General features: G+C 38.0%; 1 protein-coding gene across 1 annotated transcript; it reads right to left on the bottom strand.

The window, feature by feature from the left end:
* Window positions 1–256: 256 nt before the first annotated feature.
* On the bottom strand, window positions 257–2,223 carry LOC149199053 (cysteine-rich receptor-like protein kinase 10). The gene is made up of 5 exons (XM_089400443.1): window positions 1,203–2,223; window positions 980–1,119; window positions 676–886; window positions 415–599; window positions 257–280 (listed from the first exon to the last, which is right to left on the bottom strand). The coding sequence occupies exons 1-5, from the start codon at window positions 2,221–2,223 to the stop codon at window positions 257–259; spliced, it is 1,581 nt and encodes a 526-aa protein (XP_089256569.1).
* Window positions 2,224–17,904: the final 15,681 nt, after the last annotated feature.

The following is a 17,904-nucleotide window of genomic DNA, read 5'->3' as shown; positions in this document are numbered from 1 at the left end:
CTTTATTGCTTGAACAACGAAGAAATTTTGATTAACATGAAAAGTTTATGAATTACCTTCCTAACATATGTGAGAGCTAATGCCTTGTTGGTGCTAAGAGCTCCCCACTAGCTTGGAGACTACTATCATATCGCAATTACAATGTCGCAATTACAATGTCAAAGATTAAATAGTGGTGGTAAAATTGTAAGAATGAAGTAACCATAAAGTCAAAACTATTTGCAAAGAAAATATTGTTTTCGTGGATTCTGGAAAATTAGAACATAACGAAGAAGTAAATCTGCACAAGTAAAATTTTCATAATGTAAATTTTACAGTACTTTCAATCCTCCTGAAGTCGACAACACAAAAGTAAAACATGTACATCCAATAGCTTTTGACAGTGTAAGAATGATAATTTTGTTGAAATCTTACTAAGTTCCAGCAACTCTTGTGCAGATCTTCAGGAAAGAGTCTTGCTAAGCCGAAATCTGCAATCTTGGGATTCAGATTTTCGTCCAACAAAATATTGCTTGCTTTTATATCCCGATGGATAATCCGCAGTTGAGAATCCTCGTGCAAATAGAGAAGCCAATCAAGCTGGTTGCGTTTGTTTGTATCTGTGTCCATGGATGCAGTACACTAATCAATTATCATGACAGAATTATATATCAAAATAAAATGCGAATAACTTACCGAATAGGATTTTATCGAGACTCTTATTTGGTAAGTACTCATAAACAAGCAACCGTTCCGAGCCCTCTGCGCAACAGCCTAGTAGGTTCACAAGATTTCTGTGTTGAATTTTTCCCACAAGTTTAACTTCATTTAGAAATTCTTCCTTTCCTTGCAGAGACTTTAAGGACAACTTTTTCACAACTATTTCTTTTCCATCTTCAGCAGTTCCCTGAAAAATTCAGCCAAAATGTCTAAGGTGCGGTGAGAGCAACCGGAGAGTACTATTCTATAAACTAGGAGAAGCTTTCTTATTCATTGTTACCTTGTATACCACCCCAAATCCACCTTCCCCAAGCTTATTATTATCATGAAAATTTTCCGTAGCAGCTATCAATTCTTCCATGGTAAACGCAATTTGCCGATCCTCATCGATTGCTGTGTCTTCCTCGACTTGCCCATGACCTATACAACGAAAATACACAGCTTCGTCATGACCTATGCCGCATCTAAAGCCGGATCTAATCATAAGCAATTCATGCAAATACCTTCGGAAGGATTTAGAAATATGACAGACATCAATCTCAATACCAACTCGCATACCAATAACAACAGAAGCAAGCCGCCAGCAACACCTAAAATTATGGGTAACATCAATCTCCTCCCTATTGTTAACACGCATACCAATAACAACAGAAGCAAGCCGCCAGCAACACCTAAAATTATGGGTAATTTGTTTGAAGACTTGTTCTGCGTACTACTACTAACTGGCGCTTCCGCAGGCGGTGGTGACGAAGTCGAGTTAAAGAAACTATAGATTTCATAGCGAACTCTGCAGCTTCCCGTTAAAGACTGAGCTCCTTGACTTCCACTGTAAGTTGCAAAAATATAAGCTTTTTGTCCCGACAGACATGATGAGCAGCTATCAATAGATATATCTCTAGTGCACTGGACCATAGCGTAAATCTCCCGAAACAAAGAGTCTCTGGTTGTTCCAGAGGCATATAATTTAGATCCAGACGTTGCTTCAGATAACAACTTGGTGAATAGTCCATCAAGAGCCTGATTAAAGACATTAGCGCTTGTAACACTCCGAATGTAAGTATACCTTGCATCATTAGTATCCAATTGTCCGATGAAATTATAGTTCTCGTAACGTAAAAAGCAGAAAGTAAACCAAATTAAACCACCGCGGGCATTCCCACAGTTTTGTCGAAGTGTAGTGTTTGCCTCTTGTGAACAATTGTAGCATTGCTCGACTGTCGCGTCTCCCCGACATTGAAGGAGGCCATATACTTGGTCAGGACCTTGGCCATACACAGATGTGTTAAACTCTGTTTGTAACGTGTCTTTGATAAGACTATTCATGACCGTATTCAGATTTTCCTCGACGGAACTGCCTTCTGTATAGTTAACATTGTGGTGGCATGTAGAATAATATTGTTGTGCCTTGCAAATCTGCGACTCGAGAGTAATGATCATCAAGAGAACTGCCATTCCATAGAATAGTTTAATAGTTTGGCTCACGAGCAGAGTCGACCATGAGACTTTATCATGCAGGATCGACATGGCCAACAGAGAGTGGAGAGCCTAGAGCGCGAGGATGTGCCAATATTAATGCTCCTCAAAACTCTGATTTACTCTGCACAGATACCTAGGCTTAATGGATAGAAGCATGCACCATGTATCTGTAGGCTTAATGGATAGAAGCATGCACCATGTTTTTAACTTTCCCTTGCATTTGAAAATTCTGTTCGCATTGATGAGATCAGTATGTTTTCCCAGAATCAATGTTATGAAACAATGCAAAACAAATAAACTGATGGAAGCCATATCTGTGATGTTTCGCCGAATTTAATGGAAACTATACCTCTGATGCTTCGCCGAATGCATCCCTCACCCAAAATGATGACTTTTGAGTACTGCTTGTTAAGCTGGACCATCACAAGCGGTACTATTGTTGAAATTATAATTTCAACTGCAGTGAACAGAACATCAGCAACTACTTTATTCATTTGTCGTGATCCGGCGCCCCACATTTTTTCCCGATCTTTTAAATCACCGCCATTACCATCTTTTCACTCTTTAATTATTTTTTTGTCTCCAGAAGGAAGAAGATCAGATCTAGCGCTACACCATTACTTTTCAACAACCGTATTAATGGGCATAACGGCTGAAACAGAAAAAGAACCATTCTCGAGCCGTAGCAGCATTTATCAGTCATAGATTTCATCACCACCGACTCAAGAAATACAACAAAATATCAAATCTGTTAATCATGAGCAGCAGAGACTTCATCAGCAAGTTAAAGCAGTGATGACCCTTTCCCGCACTATAAAATGCAGACACAGCAGTGTAGAAAAACATAGATTGAAAGTTCTTTTGTAACACACAGCAGTGTAGAACAAGAGAGTTTTTCTTTTTTGTATTGCACAACAGTGCTGAAATTTTCTGAGATAGTTGTTTTGTGGAACTGAAGCGTTCCTATTGTAATCCCTCTGTCAAGAGGAAGATGCTCTTAAGCATTGCTCTTAAGAATAATCTTTTATGAAGATCCCTCTATGTGAGGAAGACTTAGTTTTAGCACTTAGTTTATTTTTATAAATAGAAGTTTCTTTTTCGCCTATTGCTGTTTCACCGTAAGTCGAAAAATACTTGACGTCAAAAATCCCCGTTGCTGTTACACCGTAACTCAAAAAATACTTGACGTCAAAAATTTACGTTGCTGCAACACCACGAACAACGTTTCTGCAACACAAGTTACAGCAACTGAAAAAAAATGTGTTGCTGCAACACCGTTTCCAGAGAACGAATTTTTCTGTTTTTCTGAGTTAAAAACAAAGTATTTTTCTGTGTCAAAAACAGAGTATTATTTTGATCAGTTTTTGATCCTGAGGGAAAGTAGAGTATTATTTTATGCTCTGTTCTTGTGTTTTTGAATTATCAGAAAACAGAGTATTACTCTCTGTTCATATTTTTGTTGTTTCGGAATTTATCAGAAAATTCTCAACAGTGGAAACCGAGGATTTTTCCACTGTATTTTGTTTGGAATAACCAGAAATTCCTGACATGGTATCAGAGCTTGTCCAGGCTCTTTGAAGACATCAAAGAAGCTGAAAGAAGATTTGTTGTTGCAGCAGATTATCCAGCAGAGCGAAAACGCTGTCAAGGTATTTTTCAGATTAGTTTTTTGTGTAGCTGTTGAAGACAATTAAGTGATTTTTTTTTACAGTCAAGTATTGCAAGAATGGCCAGCACCAGCATGGGTATGTTTAATACCCAGCTCCCACAGTTCAATGGGAAAAACTATGACTACTGGGCAATAACCATGAGAGCCCTGTTTTCTTCACAAGATTTATGGGAACTTGTTGAATATGGATTTGAAGAGCCAGCAAATGAAGAAGAGTTTATTGGATTAACTCAGGCAGAGAAAGAGTTGTTGAAGAGCAATAAGAAGAAGGACTCAAAAGCCCTTGTATTCTTATATCAAGAAGTGCATGAGAGTGTGTTTCCGAGGATAGCAGCATCCAAGACATCCAGAGACGCATGGAAAACTCTCAAGACAGCCTATCAAGGTATGGAGAGAGTGAAGACAACAAAACTACAGTTGCTGAGGAAAGATTTTGAGAACCTACGTATGAAGGAGTCAGAAAATATTGACTCATTCTTCACACAAGAAATTGGTTTGGTCACACAGATAAGGTCTCATGGAGAAATTCTTGAAGAAAGAAGGATTGTGGAGAAACTGTTGAGGTGCCTACCCTCAAAGTTTGATGTGATTGTCACCACCATAGAAGAGACAAAGGATCTCTCAAATTTTTAAGTTGATGAACTTCATGAATCACTGATAACACATGAGCAGAGGTTGAGTAGAAATGAAAACTCATCTCTAGAGCAAGCCTTCAAGACCCAGATGTCATTTGGAAGAGGAAGAGGTCAAGGCAGATGAAACAAGAGAGGAAGAGGCAGAACCCAATACAGAGGCGGAAGAAACAGTCCAGCAAATGTTCAAGGAAGAGGCAGCAATCCAAATTAGAACCAAGGCCATGGCAGCAGCCAAAAAAGTGGACAACATCATGCTCAAGGACAAAGGTATGAAAAATCCAATGTCCAATGTTATTATTGTAAAAAATATGGGCACTATGCAAATGAATGTAGGAAGAAGCAGCATGATATGAGTAATAGATCTAGTGCAAATATCACTAGAGAAAATATCAGTCAAGATAATGTGTTGTTAGTTTGTAATATGGCTGAAACAAACAGTGAGGATATATGGCTTCTAGATTCTGGTTGCAGCAACCATATGACAGGAAACATAGCCCTGTTTTTTGCTTTAGATCAGAGTGTGCAATCACAAGTCACACTTGGGACTGATAGTAAAATTTCTGTTATGGGAAAAGGAGAAGTTAAAATATTTACAAAGAAAGGTGAAAAGAAAACCATAGCAGATGTCTATTATAGTCCTGGAATGAAGTGTAATCTCTTGAGTATTGGACAACTTGTTCAGAAGGGTTACAATGTTTTCTTTGAGAATGATGTATGCACCATCATGGATAGATTACCCAGCAAACGTTGTATTGCTGAAGTGAAGATGACAAGGAACAGGATGTTCCCTCTCAGAATAAGGGCAGATCTGAAAAATAAAGAAGTAATTGCAGCAGTGACACAAGAGGCTCTCCAAAGCGTACCAAAGGATGAAAATTGGTTGTGGCATTTGAGATTTGGACATCTCAACTTTGGAGGTCTTAATTTGTTGAGTAGAAAAGGAATGGTAAGAGGATTACCATTGATAGAAAAGCTAGACAGCCTTTGTGAAGGTTGTATATTGGGGAAACAACACAGAGAAAGTTTTCCAACCGGAAAAAGCATAAGGGCAAAAGCACCCTTAGAAATTATCCACTCAGATTTATGTGGACCGATGCAAGCTACATCACTTGCAGGCAGCCAATATTTTCTAACATTTATTGATGACTTTACCAGAAAGACTTGGGTTTATTTTCTGAAGAATAAGAGTGAAGTGTTTGAAAAATTTCAAAATTTCAAAGCACTTGTAGAAAATCAAAGTGGGCTGCGTATCAAGGTTTTGAGAACTGACAGAGGAGGTGAGTATATCTCCAAATAATTTTTACGTTTTTGCAGAGAAAATGGAATTCATAAGCAGTTTACAGCAAGGTACACCCCGCAACAAAATGGAGTTGCTGAAAGGAAAAACAGAACAATCATGGATATGGCGAGGAGCATGTTGAAGGTAAAGTATTTGGCAAATGATTATTGGGCTGAAGCTATACACTGTGCAGTATATATTTTGAATAGATGTCCTACAAAAGCAGTGATGAACAAAGTGCCAGAAGAAGCATGGAGTAGGAGAAAGCAAGGAGTCACCCACATGAAAGTTTTTGGTTGTGTGGCTTATGCACACATTCCAGATCAGCTAAGGAAGAAATTGGACAGCAAAGGGGAGAAATGTATTTTCATTGGATACAGTGAAGAATCCAAAGCTTACAGGTTATATATCCCATCCACCAAGATGTTTTTTGTGAGCAGAGATGTTCAATTTATTGAAGAGGAAGCTTGGGATGGAAGCATAGAGAAAACAGTTAATGTTAAAAACTGTTTGTCTCATGATGATGATGATGAGGAGTTGGCTGAAACACATCCCCAAACAGCAGCGCCAACAACAGAACAGCAAGAGACACCCTTGAGGAGAAATGAGAGTGCTTCTCCAAGCACACCACAAGGAGGAAATTCAAGTGCATCTACAAGCACTTGCACACCGAATGAAAGAGGTAAGAAATTCAGAAATTTAAGTGATATTTATGATGAAGGAATGAATTCTTTGTTTGCTTTGTATTGTCACGTTGATGACCCTGTTCATTTCGAAGATGCAATTAAAGATAATAAATGGATAGAAGCTATGGATGAGGAGATGAATGCCATAGAAAGGAATAAGACATGGGATTTAGTTGAGCTACCAAAAGGTAAAGAAGTCATTGGAGTTAAATGGGTCTACAAGACCAAGAGTAATGCTGAAGGAAAGATAGAAAGGCATAAGGCAAGACTTGTTGTCAAGGGATACAAGCAGCAGTATGGGAGAGATTATGAGGAGACTTTCGCACCGGTTGCAAGAATGGAAACAGTAAGAACAGTGTTGTCCATAGCAGCACAAAACAAATGGAAAGTTTACCAAATGGACATGAAGTCAGCATTCTTGAATGGAGTATTAATGGAAGAGGTTTACATTGAGCAACCTCTAGGCTATGAAAAGAAAGGCCAAGAGCACAAAGTCTGCAGATTGAAGAAAGCTCTTTATGGGCTAAAGCAAGCGCCAAGAGCATGGTACAGTAGGATAGATTCCTATCTACTGGAAAACGGATTTGAGAAGTGTGAGGGAGAACCCACTGTTTACATCAAAGAAAAAGACTGTAAAATTTTAATTGTTGTGTTATATGTTGATGATGTGATTTTTACAGGTAATGATGACTACCTCATTGAAAATTTCAAATCAGTCATGAAAGAAGAATTTGAGATGACTGACATGGGTTTGCTGAGATACTTCTTAGGAATAGAAGTAGATCAAAATGAAAATGGAATTTTTATTTCACAGGCAAAATATGTAAATGAAGTGTTGAGCAAATTTAACATGCAGGACAGCAAGGCAGCAATCACTCCCACAGTGATGGGATTAAAACTCAGCAAAGAGGACAGCAGCAAAGATTTTGACCCTAGTGTGTATAAGAGCATAGTTGGTAGCCTCATGTATTTGACTGCAACTAGGCCAGACATAATGTATGCTGTTAGTTTAATTTTCAGATTCATGGAGAAGCCAAAAGAAACACATTGGCAGGCAGCAAAGAGAATTCTGAGGCATGTTAAAGGTACAAAAAGGTATGGCATATTTTATACTATTTCAGAATGTTCAGATTTAGTTGGATACACAGATAGTGATTGGGTTGGAAGTGTAGATGACCGGAAAAGCACATCTGGTTACATTTTTCACATAGGTTCTGGAGCCATTTCATGGGCTTCCAAGAAACAGGCAATTGTGGCATTGTCTACAGCAGAAGCAGAGTACGTGGCAGCTACAGCGGCAACGTGTCAAGTAGTTTGGATGAGGAGAATGTTGAGAAGTCTATGCCAGGAGCAGGCAACAGCAACAGTTATTTTTTGTGACGATAGCTCAGCTATTGCATTATCCAAGAACTCTGTATTCCACAAGAGAACGAAACACATAGACACACAGTTTCACTACATCAGAGAATTGGTGAACAATGGAGAAATCATTTTACAACATTGCAGGACTCAGGAACAAGTTGCAGATATTCTGACAAAGCCATTGGATCAGAAAAGTTTTGAGTTTTTAAGGAAACTTCTGGGTATGACTGATAACTCAGCAGTTGAAATTAAAGGGGAGTGTTGAAATTATAATTTCAACTGCAGTGAACAGAACAACAACAGCTACTTTATTCATTTGTCGTGATCCGGTGCCCCACATTTTTTCCCGATCTTTTAAATCACCGCCATTACCATCTTTTCACTCTTTAATTATTTTTGTGTCTCCAGAAGGAAGAAGATCAGATCCAGCGCTACACCATTACTTTTCAACAACCGTATTAATGGGCATAATGCCTGAAACAGAAAAAGAACCATTCTTGAGCCGTAGCAGCATTTATCAATCATAGATTTCATGACCACCGACTCAAGAAATACAGCAAAAGATCAAATCTATTAATCATGAGCAGCAGAGACTTCATCAGCAAGTTAAAGCGGTGACGACCCTTTCCCGCACTATAAAATGCAGACACAACAGTGTAGAAAAACATAGATTGAAAGTTCTTTTGTAACACACAGCAGTGTAGAACAAGAGAGTTTTCTTTTTTGTATTGCACAGCAGTGCTGAAATTTTCTAAGATAGTTGTTTTGTGGAACTGAAGCATTCCTATTGTAATCCCTCTATCAAGAGGAAGATGCTCTTAAGCATTGCTCTTAAGCATAATCTTTTATGAAGATCCCTCTATGTGAGGAAGACTTAGTTTTAGCACTTAGTTTATTTTTATAAATAGAAGTTTCTTTTTCACCTGTTGTTGTTTCACCGTAAGTCGAAAAATACTTGACGTCAAAAATCCCCGTTGTTGTTACACCGTAACTCAAAAAATACTTGACGTAAAAAATTTACGTTGCTGAAACACCACGAATAGTGTCGCTGCAACACAAGTTACAGCAACTGAAAAAAAACTGTGTTGCTGCAACACCGTTTCCAGAGAACGAATTTTTCTGTTTTTCTGAGCTAAAAACAGAGTATTTTTCTATGTCAAAAACAGAGTATTATTTTGATCAGTTTTTGATCCTGAGGCAAAGTAGAGTATTATTTTATGCTCTGTTCTTTTGTTTTTGAATTATCAGAAAATAGAGTATTACTCTCTGTTCATATTTTTGTTGTTTCAGAATTTATCAGAAAATTCTCAAAAGTGGAAACCGAGGATTTTTCCACTGTATTTTGTTTGGAATAACCAGAAATTCCCGACAACTATAATGTGATTCGAACCTTCCAAGCTCATCTTTATCATGACTTTCAATAATTCCCAAAGTCCAAGTCTTTGCGGTTGTAATTTAAAATATTTATGGAAATGTGGGACGACCTAGTGCTTCTTTTGGTTTCTCTGATTTCAACCTCTAGAGCTAACGCTTGACTAATTTACCATTGAGAGAAAAATACGCTGAGATGCTCTACAGCTCATATATATTAACTTCTAAGGAGAAATGTGTTTACCTGTCGTTTACCTGATTTATATATATATATATATATATATATATATATATATATATATATATATATATATATATATATATATATATATATATATATAGATATATATATATATATATCAAAATTTTAATATTAGTAGTGGAATTTTGGATGGCGTCTCGATCACCCATTAACTCACCCTTGGCGAGTCGGAGGATGCTTTCACTTCTTCCCTTTGGAAGAGATTTGAACTCTTTACCTTGGGTTAGTTTTCTTCCATCTCATGGATCAAGTTTGTTTAACCACGTGGCACTTATTCATTGGATACTAAATTTTACTCGTGAATTTTATTTTTGTCTTTACTCCACTTCAGTCAACTAATCTCTTTTTCAGCAAATCCCACATTTCCAATGGCAACACAAGTACCAAGTGATCGATCCCAATGTTTGGGACCCTGTCATAACTACTTATAACATGAGAAAGGATATCTAATTGGTATAGAGTATCTTTGATATAATAAGAGACCACAACAAGTTATCTGAATAAAACTTCCTACGAGTGCTTGCACAAGTGTATCACTTCCCGTAAATGATATTCGAGAGTGTCAGCGCATAGTTGCCAAATCAAAGAGTTATCATCTCTTCTCAAGGAGAAAAGGAAGTAATCAAAATAACACTAAATGCCATTGCAGATATGTTGTCATTTCCACATAGGACAACTATCCAAATGTTGGACAAAGAGTCACTAGAAGAGTAGTGGAAGGCTCTCTCTCTAGAGATAAAAGAAAAGATGATCAATGCAAATGTTAAAGGAGTAGTTTCCCCTTCTAGGCATCCTCCCTACCCCATCATGTCATTTGATTCTACAAAGATATCATTTTCTATAAATACCCAAGTCCTTTGTCTTAGTACCGATGTTCATATAACTGAGATGATCCTAGGTTTCTTAGTCACCTTTTCTCACCTAGTGTGGGAGGCTGAATTTTTTTTGAAATTTGTTTATGTGTTAGTACAGGGGTTTGCGCAGGATAGATTGGCGCATGAGTCAAGTATCCAATGCACAGTAGTAGGACTGGTGCAGAAGAGAGATACATGGCATAGAGGCACCACGCGAGGAGGATGGCAACATCCATTAGGCAAGGATGTGTGCAAATAATTTTTGTAGTTAGGATTTTGGGGATGATGTGTAAAGGAGAGGAAGGTTGTAGTGGTAGAGGAAGTTGGAGATATTTGCAGAATGAAGGAACTCGGGAAGAGAAGCAGGTTGAGGAGGACCGAGAAGTTATGAAGGATCAATAAGAGGACTTGCCCAAGATAGTTCGAGGGTTAGCCAAAGGAGAAGGAAGAGTTGTTGAGATCGTGATTTTCTATTACAGTATTTATAATTCTATAGGGTAGTCATTTGTGTGCTTGTAGCTATTTTCCAACCTATGTTCAGAGAAAGCAGTTTGTAGTAGAGTTAAGGGTGTTTTTTTCTTACAATGTAATAATTGTTGTACTATGTCATGAGTAAATATTGACAGTTGGTGAGCCGAGTTTTTAATGACTTCCATGCACATTGTGCCTGTTTTTATCATGTTAAAGTAATGGAAAGAACAGTGGATTTCCCCATGAGCATTGGTGTATAAATATATTATGTTCTTGAATATTGTTGTCTATTCATTGATTGTATAATGATATAGTGTAGAATCAATATTTCTTAATATTTTGTATGACTTAGATAATAAATATCATTAGTATAGCTTTATCACATTAATCTTATGTTTATCAAATGATGAGTTGCATTGATGTTGTTAAAAGTTTTTTGAGGGAATCAAAATTTCTTGATTGTAATACTATTGTGGGTAATGAATAGTGCGTTAACTAGCTTGTGTAAGAACTTGTGAAGTCTCACATGACGCATAGTTACAAAATGGTTGTTAAGTGTTTGTTTGATAGGTGTCTGGAACCTTGTGTTGTAATATTAAGTCCTATGTCGTTGAGTGACAATAATCTCATATGACTCACGAAACTTGGCTCCAACAGTCCCCCATAACATCTCAAGTGAGGCTTCATACACTTTGTGGGTGAAGCCGAAAGGGCCAATGTTGAGCAAGTTTGTTAGCTGAAAAATGCAATTTGGGGTCTATTGTAATTTCGCACGCCAAAAAATGGTTCCATTATCGGGACCAAGGTCGGTGTATGATGGGATTATTTTGCAAAAAATATGTGGAAACCATGGAATCCCACCAAGGAGGAAATTACTCAATGGCTTAAGAACAAGGAGCATGAATTTGCAGCAAAAAAAATTTGAGGTAGGAGACTAAGCACAGAGAAAATCTTGAAGAAACATGTATTTACTGAAATTCATGAGGTTTTATTTGGCGAATTCCCAAATATTTTGATAGAGTGGGTTTAGCGGTTGAAGGACAATAATCCAAATTATTTCCACGATGAGCCAAGATTAGTGGACTCCAGAGGATGTGTGTTAGTTGCAAGTGGTAAGTAACAAGATCTCACATGTTGTCAATTTATGGTTTGAGAGTGTACTGGAAGGTTATATTATGGAATTCACAGTGGAAGTGACAATATCCTATAGTGTGGTGCAAAGGAAATTCCTAAAGGGTCCACAAGGTAGATTCATACTATCACTACCATTATCCATTAAAATGCTATTGTGTGACCATAGAGTTCTACCCTTCAAGTCAAACAACATGAGCGGTTCAACTAATCGCGCACCAAGGGGAAAGTGGAGGAGAACTAGGGCGTAATCAGAGTCAAGGGGAGATGGAAGAATAAAAAAAAGAATATGGTGGAGATTAAAGGTAGGTACGAGATTACAGATGTGAATGTGAAGAGGTGAGATGAAGATAGAATATATGGAGGGTGGCACATTGAGGAGTGGATGGAGGTTTTGACGAAGTAACATGGGACGAGGTTAGTTAGTGTTGATGCCCACTGTAAGGAGGATCCTAAGAAGTGGGGCGAGAAAAGGCCACTAGAGGATAAGGAGTAATGCAAGTGATCAAATCTATGAAGGAACATAATTCGGTACCCCATGCAGAAAAGTGGAGGAGGAAGAGAAGTTATGTCCATGCAACATGGATTTTTTGAACCCTAGACAGTAGAACCATACCATGCCTGGTGTCGAACCCATTACCCCACCCGCATATAGAAATACAGAGGCGAGTACTCAACATGCTGTAACGAATAGTGTAAAGGTAATCATAGTAAAGAGGGTGGAGGTACTAGTAGTTGTACAGTTAGTCAAACAGTAGGTGGAGTGTCACAGAGTGCTCAGGTTTAGTCTAATGCATGGAGAAGTGCACAATTTTCTAGTGGCGTTGTAGGTGTGAATAGAAGTACTTCATAAGGGAGTATTGTGCAAAGTACGATGACAAGTGTAGAATTGAGAATGCCTATGTTTCATGGTGTTAGGAATGACGATCTAGAGAAAAACGTATTTGTTTGTGGGGTTGTTTGGATGTAAAAATAGTAACTAGATGAGGCAATAAAGATTACACAGTTAGAGGCTTCCTTTAGGGACCACACATTGACATGGTACATAAAGTACAAGAGTGCGACTCTAACTAGACATGCCAAGATGCTAAATGAAATTTAAGCAACCATTAATCAGAGAATTTCAGAAGTCTAAATATGATTCCCAATGCATTACTAAGTAGAGGGAGATTAAGCATGGTTCAAGCGAGTTGGTATGGGATTTTGACCAGAGCTTTATGATCTTGAAGGATAGGCTGACGTTTGAGATTTGGATGTGTAACATAAATAATGGTTCATTGCTAGTTTAATTTTTAATATTAGGATACCATTAACACAATAAAGAATCAATTCACAGTTGAAGACATTAGAATTTGTGCTGAAAATGGACACTTCTCGAGTAGGAAGTAGAGAAAATTGTGGTATGGCACAGGTGCAGTCTCATTTGGTGGCATTGACTCTTCAGTTATAGGGTCTAACTAAGGGGAAAGAGAAGTGAGAGGAAGTGTGGTGTACTATGTGCAGGAAAAATGTCACCACATAAATGACTGCAAGTTGCTGACATACTATATGGGAACTGATGTAGCTAATCCTCTTGCGCAAGGTAAAGGGATGTGGTGTTAAGTTTGACGAGTATGGGGTCACACCCCATAGAATTATTCGATGATGTATAAGTATGAGGTGAATGCATGAACTTTATTTTGTGACTTCTGCAAATCGGTGCCGCATGATATCCAACATTTTCACACATTAGAATTGTTGCACAAATGTACGTTTGATTCATTTAGGGTATAGGGACCCAAAGGAAGTTAAGATACAATGAGAGGCTTTAACCATCCAGGATATAATTAGATTGGAAAATATAATTAGCCTAGACAAGGATAGGGAATGACAGCTAGAGGTCTAAGAGGACTAATGAGAGGAAGAGAAGGATTTGGAAGAGGTCGGGGACCTCTTGTGTGTTATAATTATGGACAATAAGGACACCTTGCACGAGCTTTTCCTAATCCATGTTGTACATGTACATATTGTAGGGCATAAGAATACACAACTGAGAATTTCCTATAACTGATTTCCAAATGGTAATAGAAGATGGTGCCAAATGTATAAATGATAGTAGTTAATCCTCGTAGGACCCAACAATGAGTTGGTGCAGTAACTCGAGGAGGTGTTAGGATAATACTCGATGTTGTGAAACCTGGGACCCCGCAGTTGCAGTGAGTTAGAAGGGCACCTTAACCTCCTCCAAATTTTGATTCCTCCCAAGAGAAGGCAACGTACAAATAATCTCAAAGGGAAATGGTCATTTCAGAATGGAAAGAGGAGACCCGCTTTGAGAGGTGGTGATGCTAGTTTTCTATGGTGGCACCACCTCTAGAAAATCTATGACAAAGGCAGATCCAATTCAGAAGTTATTACAAAGTTTCCTTGAGCTAGTGAAAACTGAATAGGCATTGGAGAACATGTGCACGATGGAGCAGTGTACTAAGAAAACTGAAGTAACTACTGCACGAGCATCGCCACACGTAGTAAATTAGGTAGCACGAAGGAAAAGGACAAGCAAATAATTTAGGTTTGGTGCAAAAGTGGGATACTATGAAATGAATAATATCATATTGGACTTAGGGTCTGATGTGAATATTATGCCAAAAATTACTTGGGAAATGATGGGGAAGCCAAGGTTGACATGGTCTCCTATTCATCTAAGACTTTCCAATCAACATCATATCTTCCCAATTGGTAGGTTTACCCGTGTATCAATAGATATTGATGGGGCTACAAGTACTGCTAACTTTGAAGTTATAGATACCATTCATGACACCAATCCATACCCTTTTCTGTTAGGAATTGATTGGGATTTTGATAATCAAGTAATTATTAACCTGTAAAAGAGAGACATTATTTTCGAAATAGGGGATATTCGAGTTATAGCATATTTGGATCCTTCGGGAAGGAGACTGGTACATTGAGCTAGTTAAAGGAGATTTGAGCCAAGAACTGGACAATATTTACAATGTGATAGCACCTTGGGAGGATTATGTGAACCCTACCATGGATGGGATGTTGATATAGCATAGTGTGGGGTCTTTCACTTCTAACTCACACGAATTGTTGGAAAACTAGTAAAATAGACTACATAAGACAAGTACTCCAAGATGCAGACACCTTCACAGAGTAGTGCATTGGATCGGTACCAAGGTGCTCAACTCAACGTTGCATTGCGTGCTATCCCAGCTAGGTTGTGGGTTGTGCACAAGAGTCAAATCGCATGATGGAAACAATGCAGAAAATTATTGTGCATCAAATTTGGGACCAATTTGGGGTGCCTGGGTAGAAATAATCATGCATGGAATGCCCAAGGTCACATTTGAATAAGTTTCTTGCAACATGGACTAGAGGATGGGTGACGCAACAAGAGTGGGTACATAGATTTGTACATACACTAGATATTGTTCCCATGTGCTAGTACATTGAGTTGGAAGTGCACAATAGGAAAAAGGAATGAAATGAGATGTTGCAAAGATTTAAAGCTACGTTTATTTTTTAGGAAGAAGAAACAACACTCGACAAGGCTTTGAAGGTACTGCGATAAAGGATTTTTACCAATCGATAGATCATAGTGATAAACGATATACAACTATGTCCTATGCACAAGTATTTGTAGCAAATACAAGAGATCATGGAATTTTATAATGTAGAAAAGATAGGAGAAGATGATGATGATCTTATAAATTTATAGATTCCATAAATTGAAGGGGAGAATCCAGTGAGTGGACCAGAATTGCAATCAACCAAGCATGTGCAACCTATTAAAACTAAGAAGGCGAATATAGGGATAGAGGAAAATCCTAAAATGAAGTTATAGGGGACTATTGGGATGATGAAATGGTAGAGAAGGTTGCATACCTACTACACAACTACCAATACTTGTTCCCCAACACATTTGAAGAAATGGATGGAATTGTTGGAGAATTGGGCGAGATAAAGATTCCATTACAAACTGAGGCTAAGCTTGTAAAGAAATGACCTTATCGGTTGAATCTAGCATATAAATAAATGGTCAAGTGGTAATTGGAAAAGATGTTACAAGTAGGGGTCATTAAAACTGTAGAAGAATCTAAGTGGATAACCTTGATGGTCGTCCAGAATAAGAAGACAAGAAAGATCAAAATTTGATTAGACCTTTGTAAGCTAAATGATGCGTGTGTGCATAATCCCTTCCCTACTCCTTTCAATGACTATAATGAAGAATGAGGGTGGATACGAAGCTTACTCATTTACTGATGGATTCTCTAGTTACCACCAAGGAAATATTACGAAGGAATATCAAAATAAGAGCACTTTCATGATAGAATGGGCTTGCTTCCAATACAGAGTCATGCCATTCATGTTTAAGAATGCATCAACCATCTTCTCACGCACAATGGTTATGGCATTTAAGGAATTTATTCATAAATTTTCAGAGGTGTATCTAGATGACTAAACTGTGTTCAGCGTATTGAAGAGGCATATTTAGGTTTCGTGGCTATTGTTGGACATGTGCAGACAGTTGTAGATCTCATTAAACATAAAGAAATGTATATTTTGTTCACCTTTTGGTATCTTGTTGGGGCACGTAGTCTGTAAGCCAGGTTTCTCTGTGGACCCAGCCAAGCTCACAGTAATAGTGGATCTACCACCACCCACATCAGCTAGACAGTTGCGGTCTTCCTTGGGACATATACGACATTATTGAAAGTTCATCTAAGGATACACTCTGATTACTTCCCCTATCAAGAAGTTGTTTAAGAAAGGGACCATTTTTTAATGGAATGATAAGTGTCAACAAGATTTCGACACCTTGAAGGAGAAATTGACGCCTGCACCAATTTTGGTATTCCTAGATTGGCACAAGGAGTTCCACGTGCATGTTGATGCTTCATTTATTGAATTGGTTGTGATTTTAGCACAAATTGAGGATGGAGAGATTGATCATCCCATTTATTTTTCCAACAGGAATTTATCTACAATCGAGCAAAACGACACCAAGACAAAGAGAGAAGGACTGGCAATGGTGTATGCACTTCAAAAGTTTAAGCATTCCTTGCTAGGAAATAAGTTCAAATAATAAGTTCAACAATCCCATGTGAGGGAGGAGGATTTGCAAGTGGCTATTCTATTTCCAGGAATATGATTTTCTGGTGGTCTAGCCTAGAAAACTAATTGAAGGACCTGATCACTTGTCTTGCCTGACCATGGGTGAGGATGCACAAAATTTGGACGAAAATCTACCAGATTCATAGATTTTTGTTGTGAATATGGTGGATGACTATTCAGAAGAGATTGAGAAATTCTTGAGTACACAGATGGCACCAGAATAGCATACTATTGCACTGAAGAAACAATTAGTAGTAAAAGTGATCGACTACTAACTAATTTCAGGTTCGTGGAACAAGTTAGGTGTAAATGGAATTTTGTGCAAGTGAGTATTGGAGCATGAACAAATTACGATTTTTAGTGAAGCACACACAAGCATCGTTGGAGGACATCATGCAGGATAGGCTATGGCTCAAAAGATATTGCACGCAAGATTATGGTGGCCTACTCTACATATCGATGCTAAGGAGTTTTGGAGAACTTGTGACGTATGTCGATGAGTGGGGAAGCCTTCCGAAAGATACAATATGCCTTTGGCTCCAAGATCACTCTACAAAAATTGGAAAAATGGAAAATTGATTTTGTGGGCCCAATCAACCCACCCACAAGGATAACTAGCATGCTATACATAATCACTGCCACTAACTATCTGTCTAGATGGGTCAAATATTGCAACATAGAGACAATTGTGTGTTTCTTATTTAATAATATAGTTACCATATTTTGATGTCCAGGGATTCTAATGAGTTATCAAGGCACACAATTTTTGAAAAATACTATTGCAACACTAACTAAAGAGTTATAGATCTATCATCAGAAGAGCATAGCCTACCATCTGCAAGTTAATGGTACAGTGGAGGCTTTTAATAAAATATTGGACACAACTCTTACCAA

Source organism: Pinus tabuliformis, chromosome 2_1 (assembly GCF_031772625.1).
Source record: "Pinus tabuliformis cultivar Carrire ecotype Pingquan chromosome 2_1, CPIR1, whole genome shotgun sequence".
Classification (NCBI taxonomy): domain Eukaryota; kingdom Viridiplantae; phylum Streptophyta; class Pinopsida; order Pinales; family Pinaceae; genus Pinus; species Pinus tabuliformis.
This window is presented reverse-complemented; position numbering and strand designations above follow the sequence as displayed.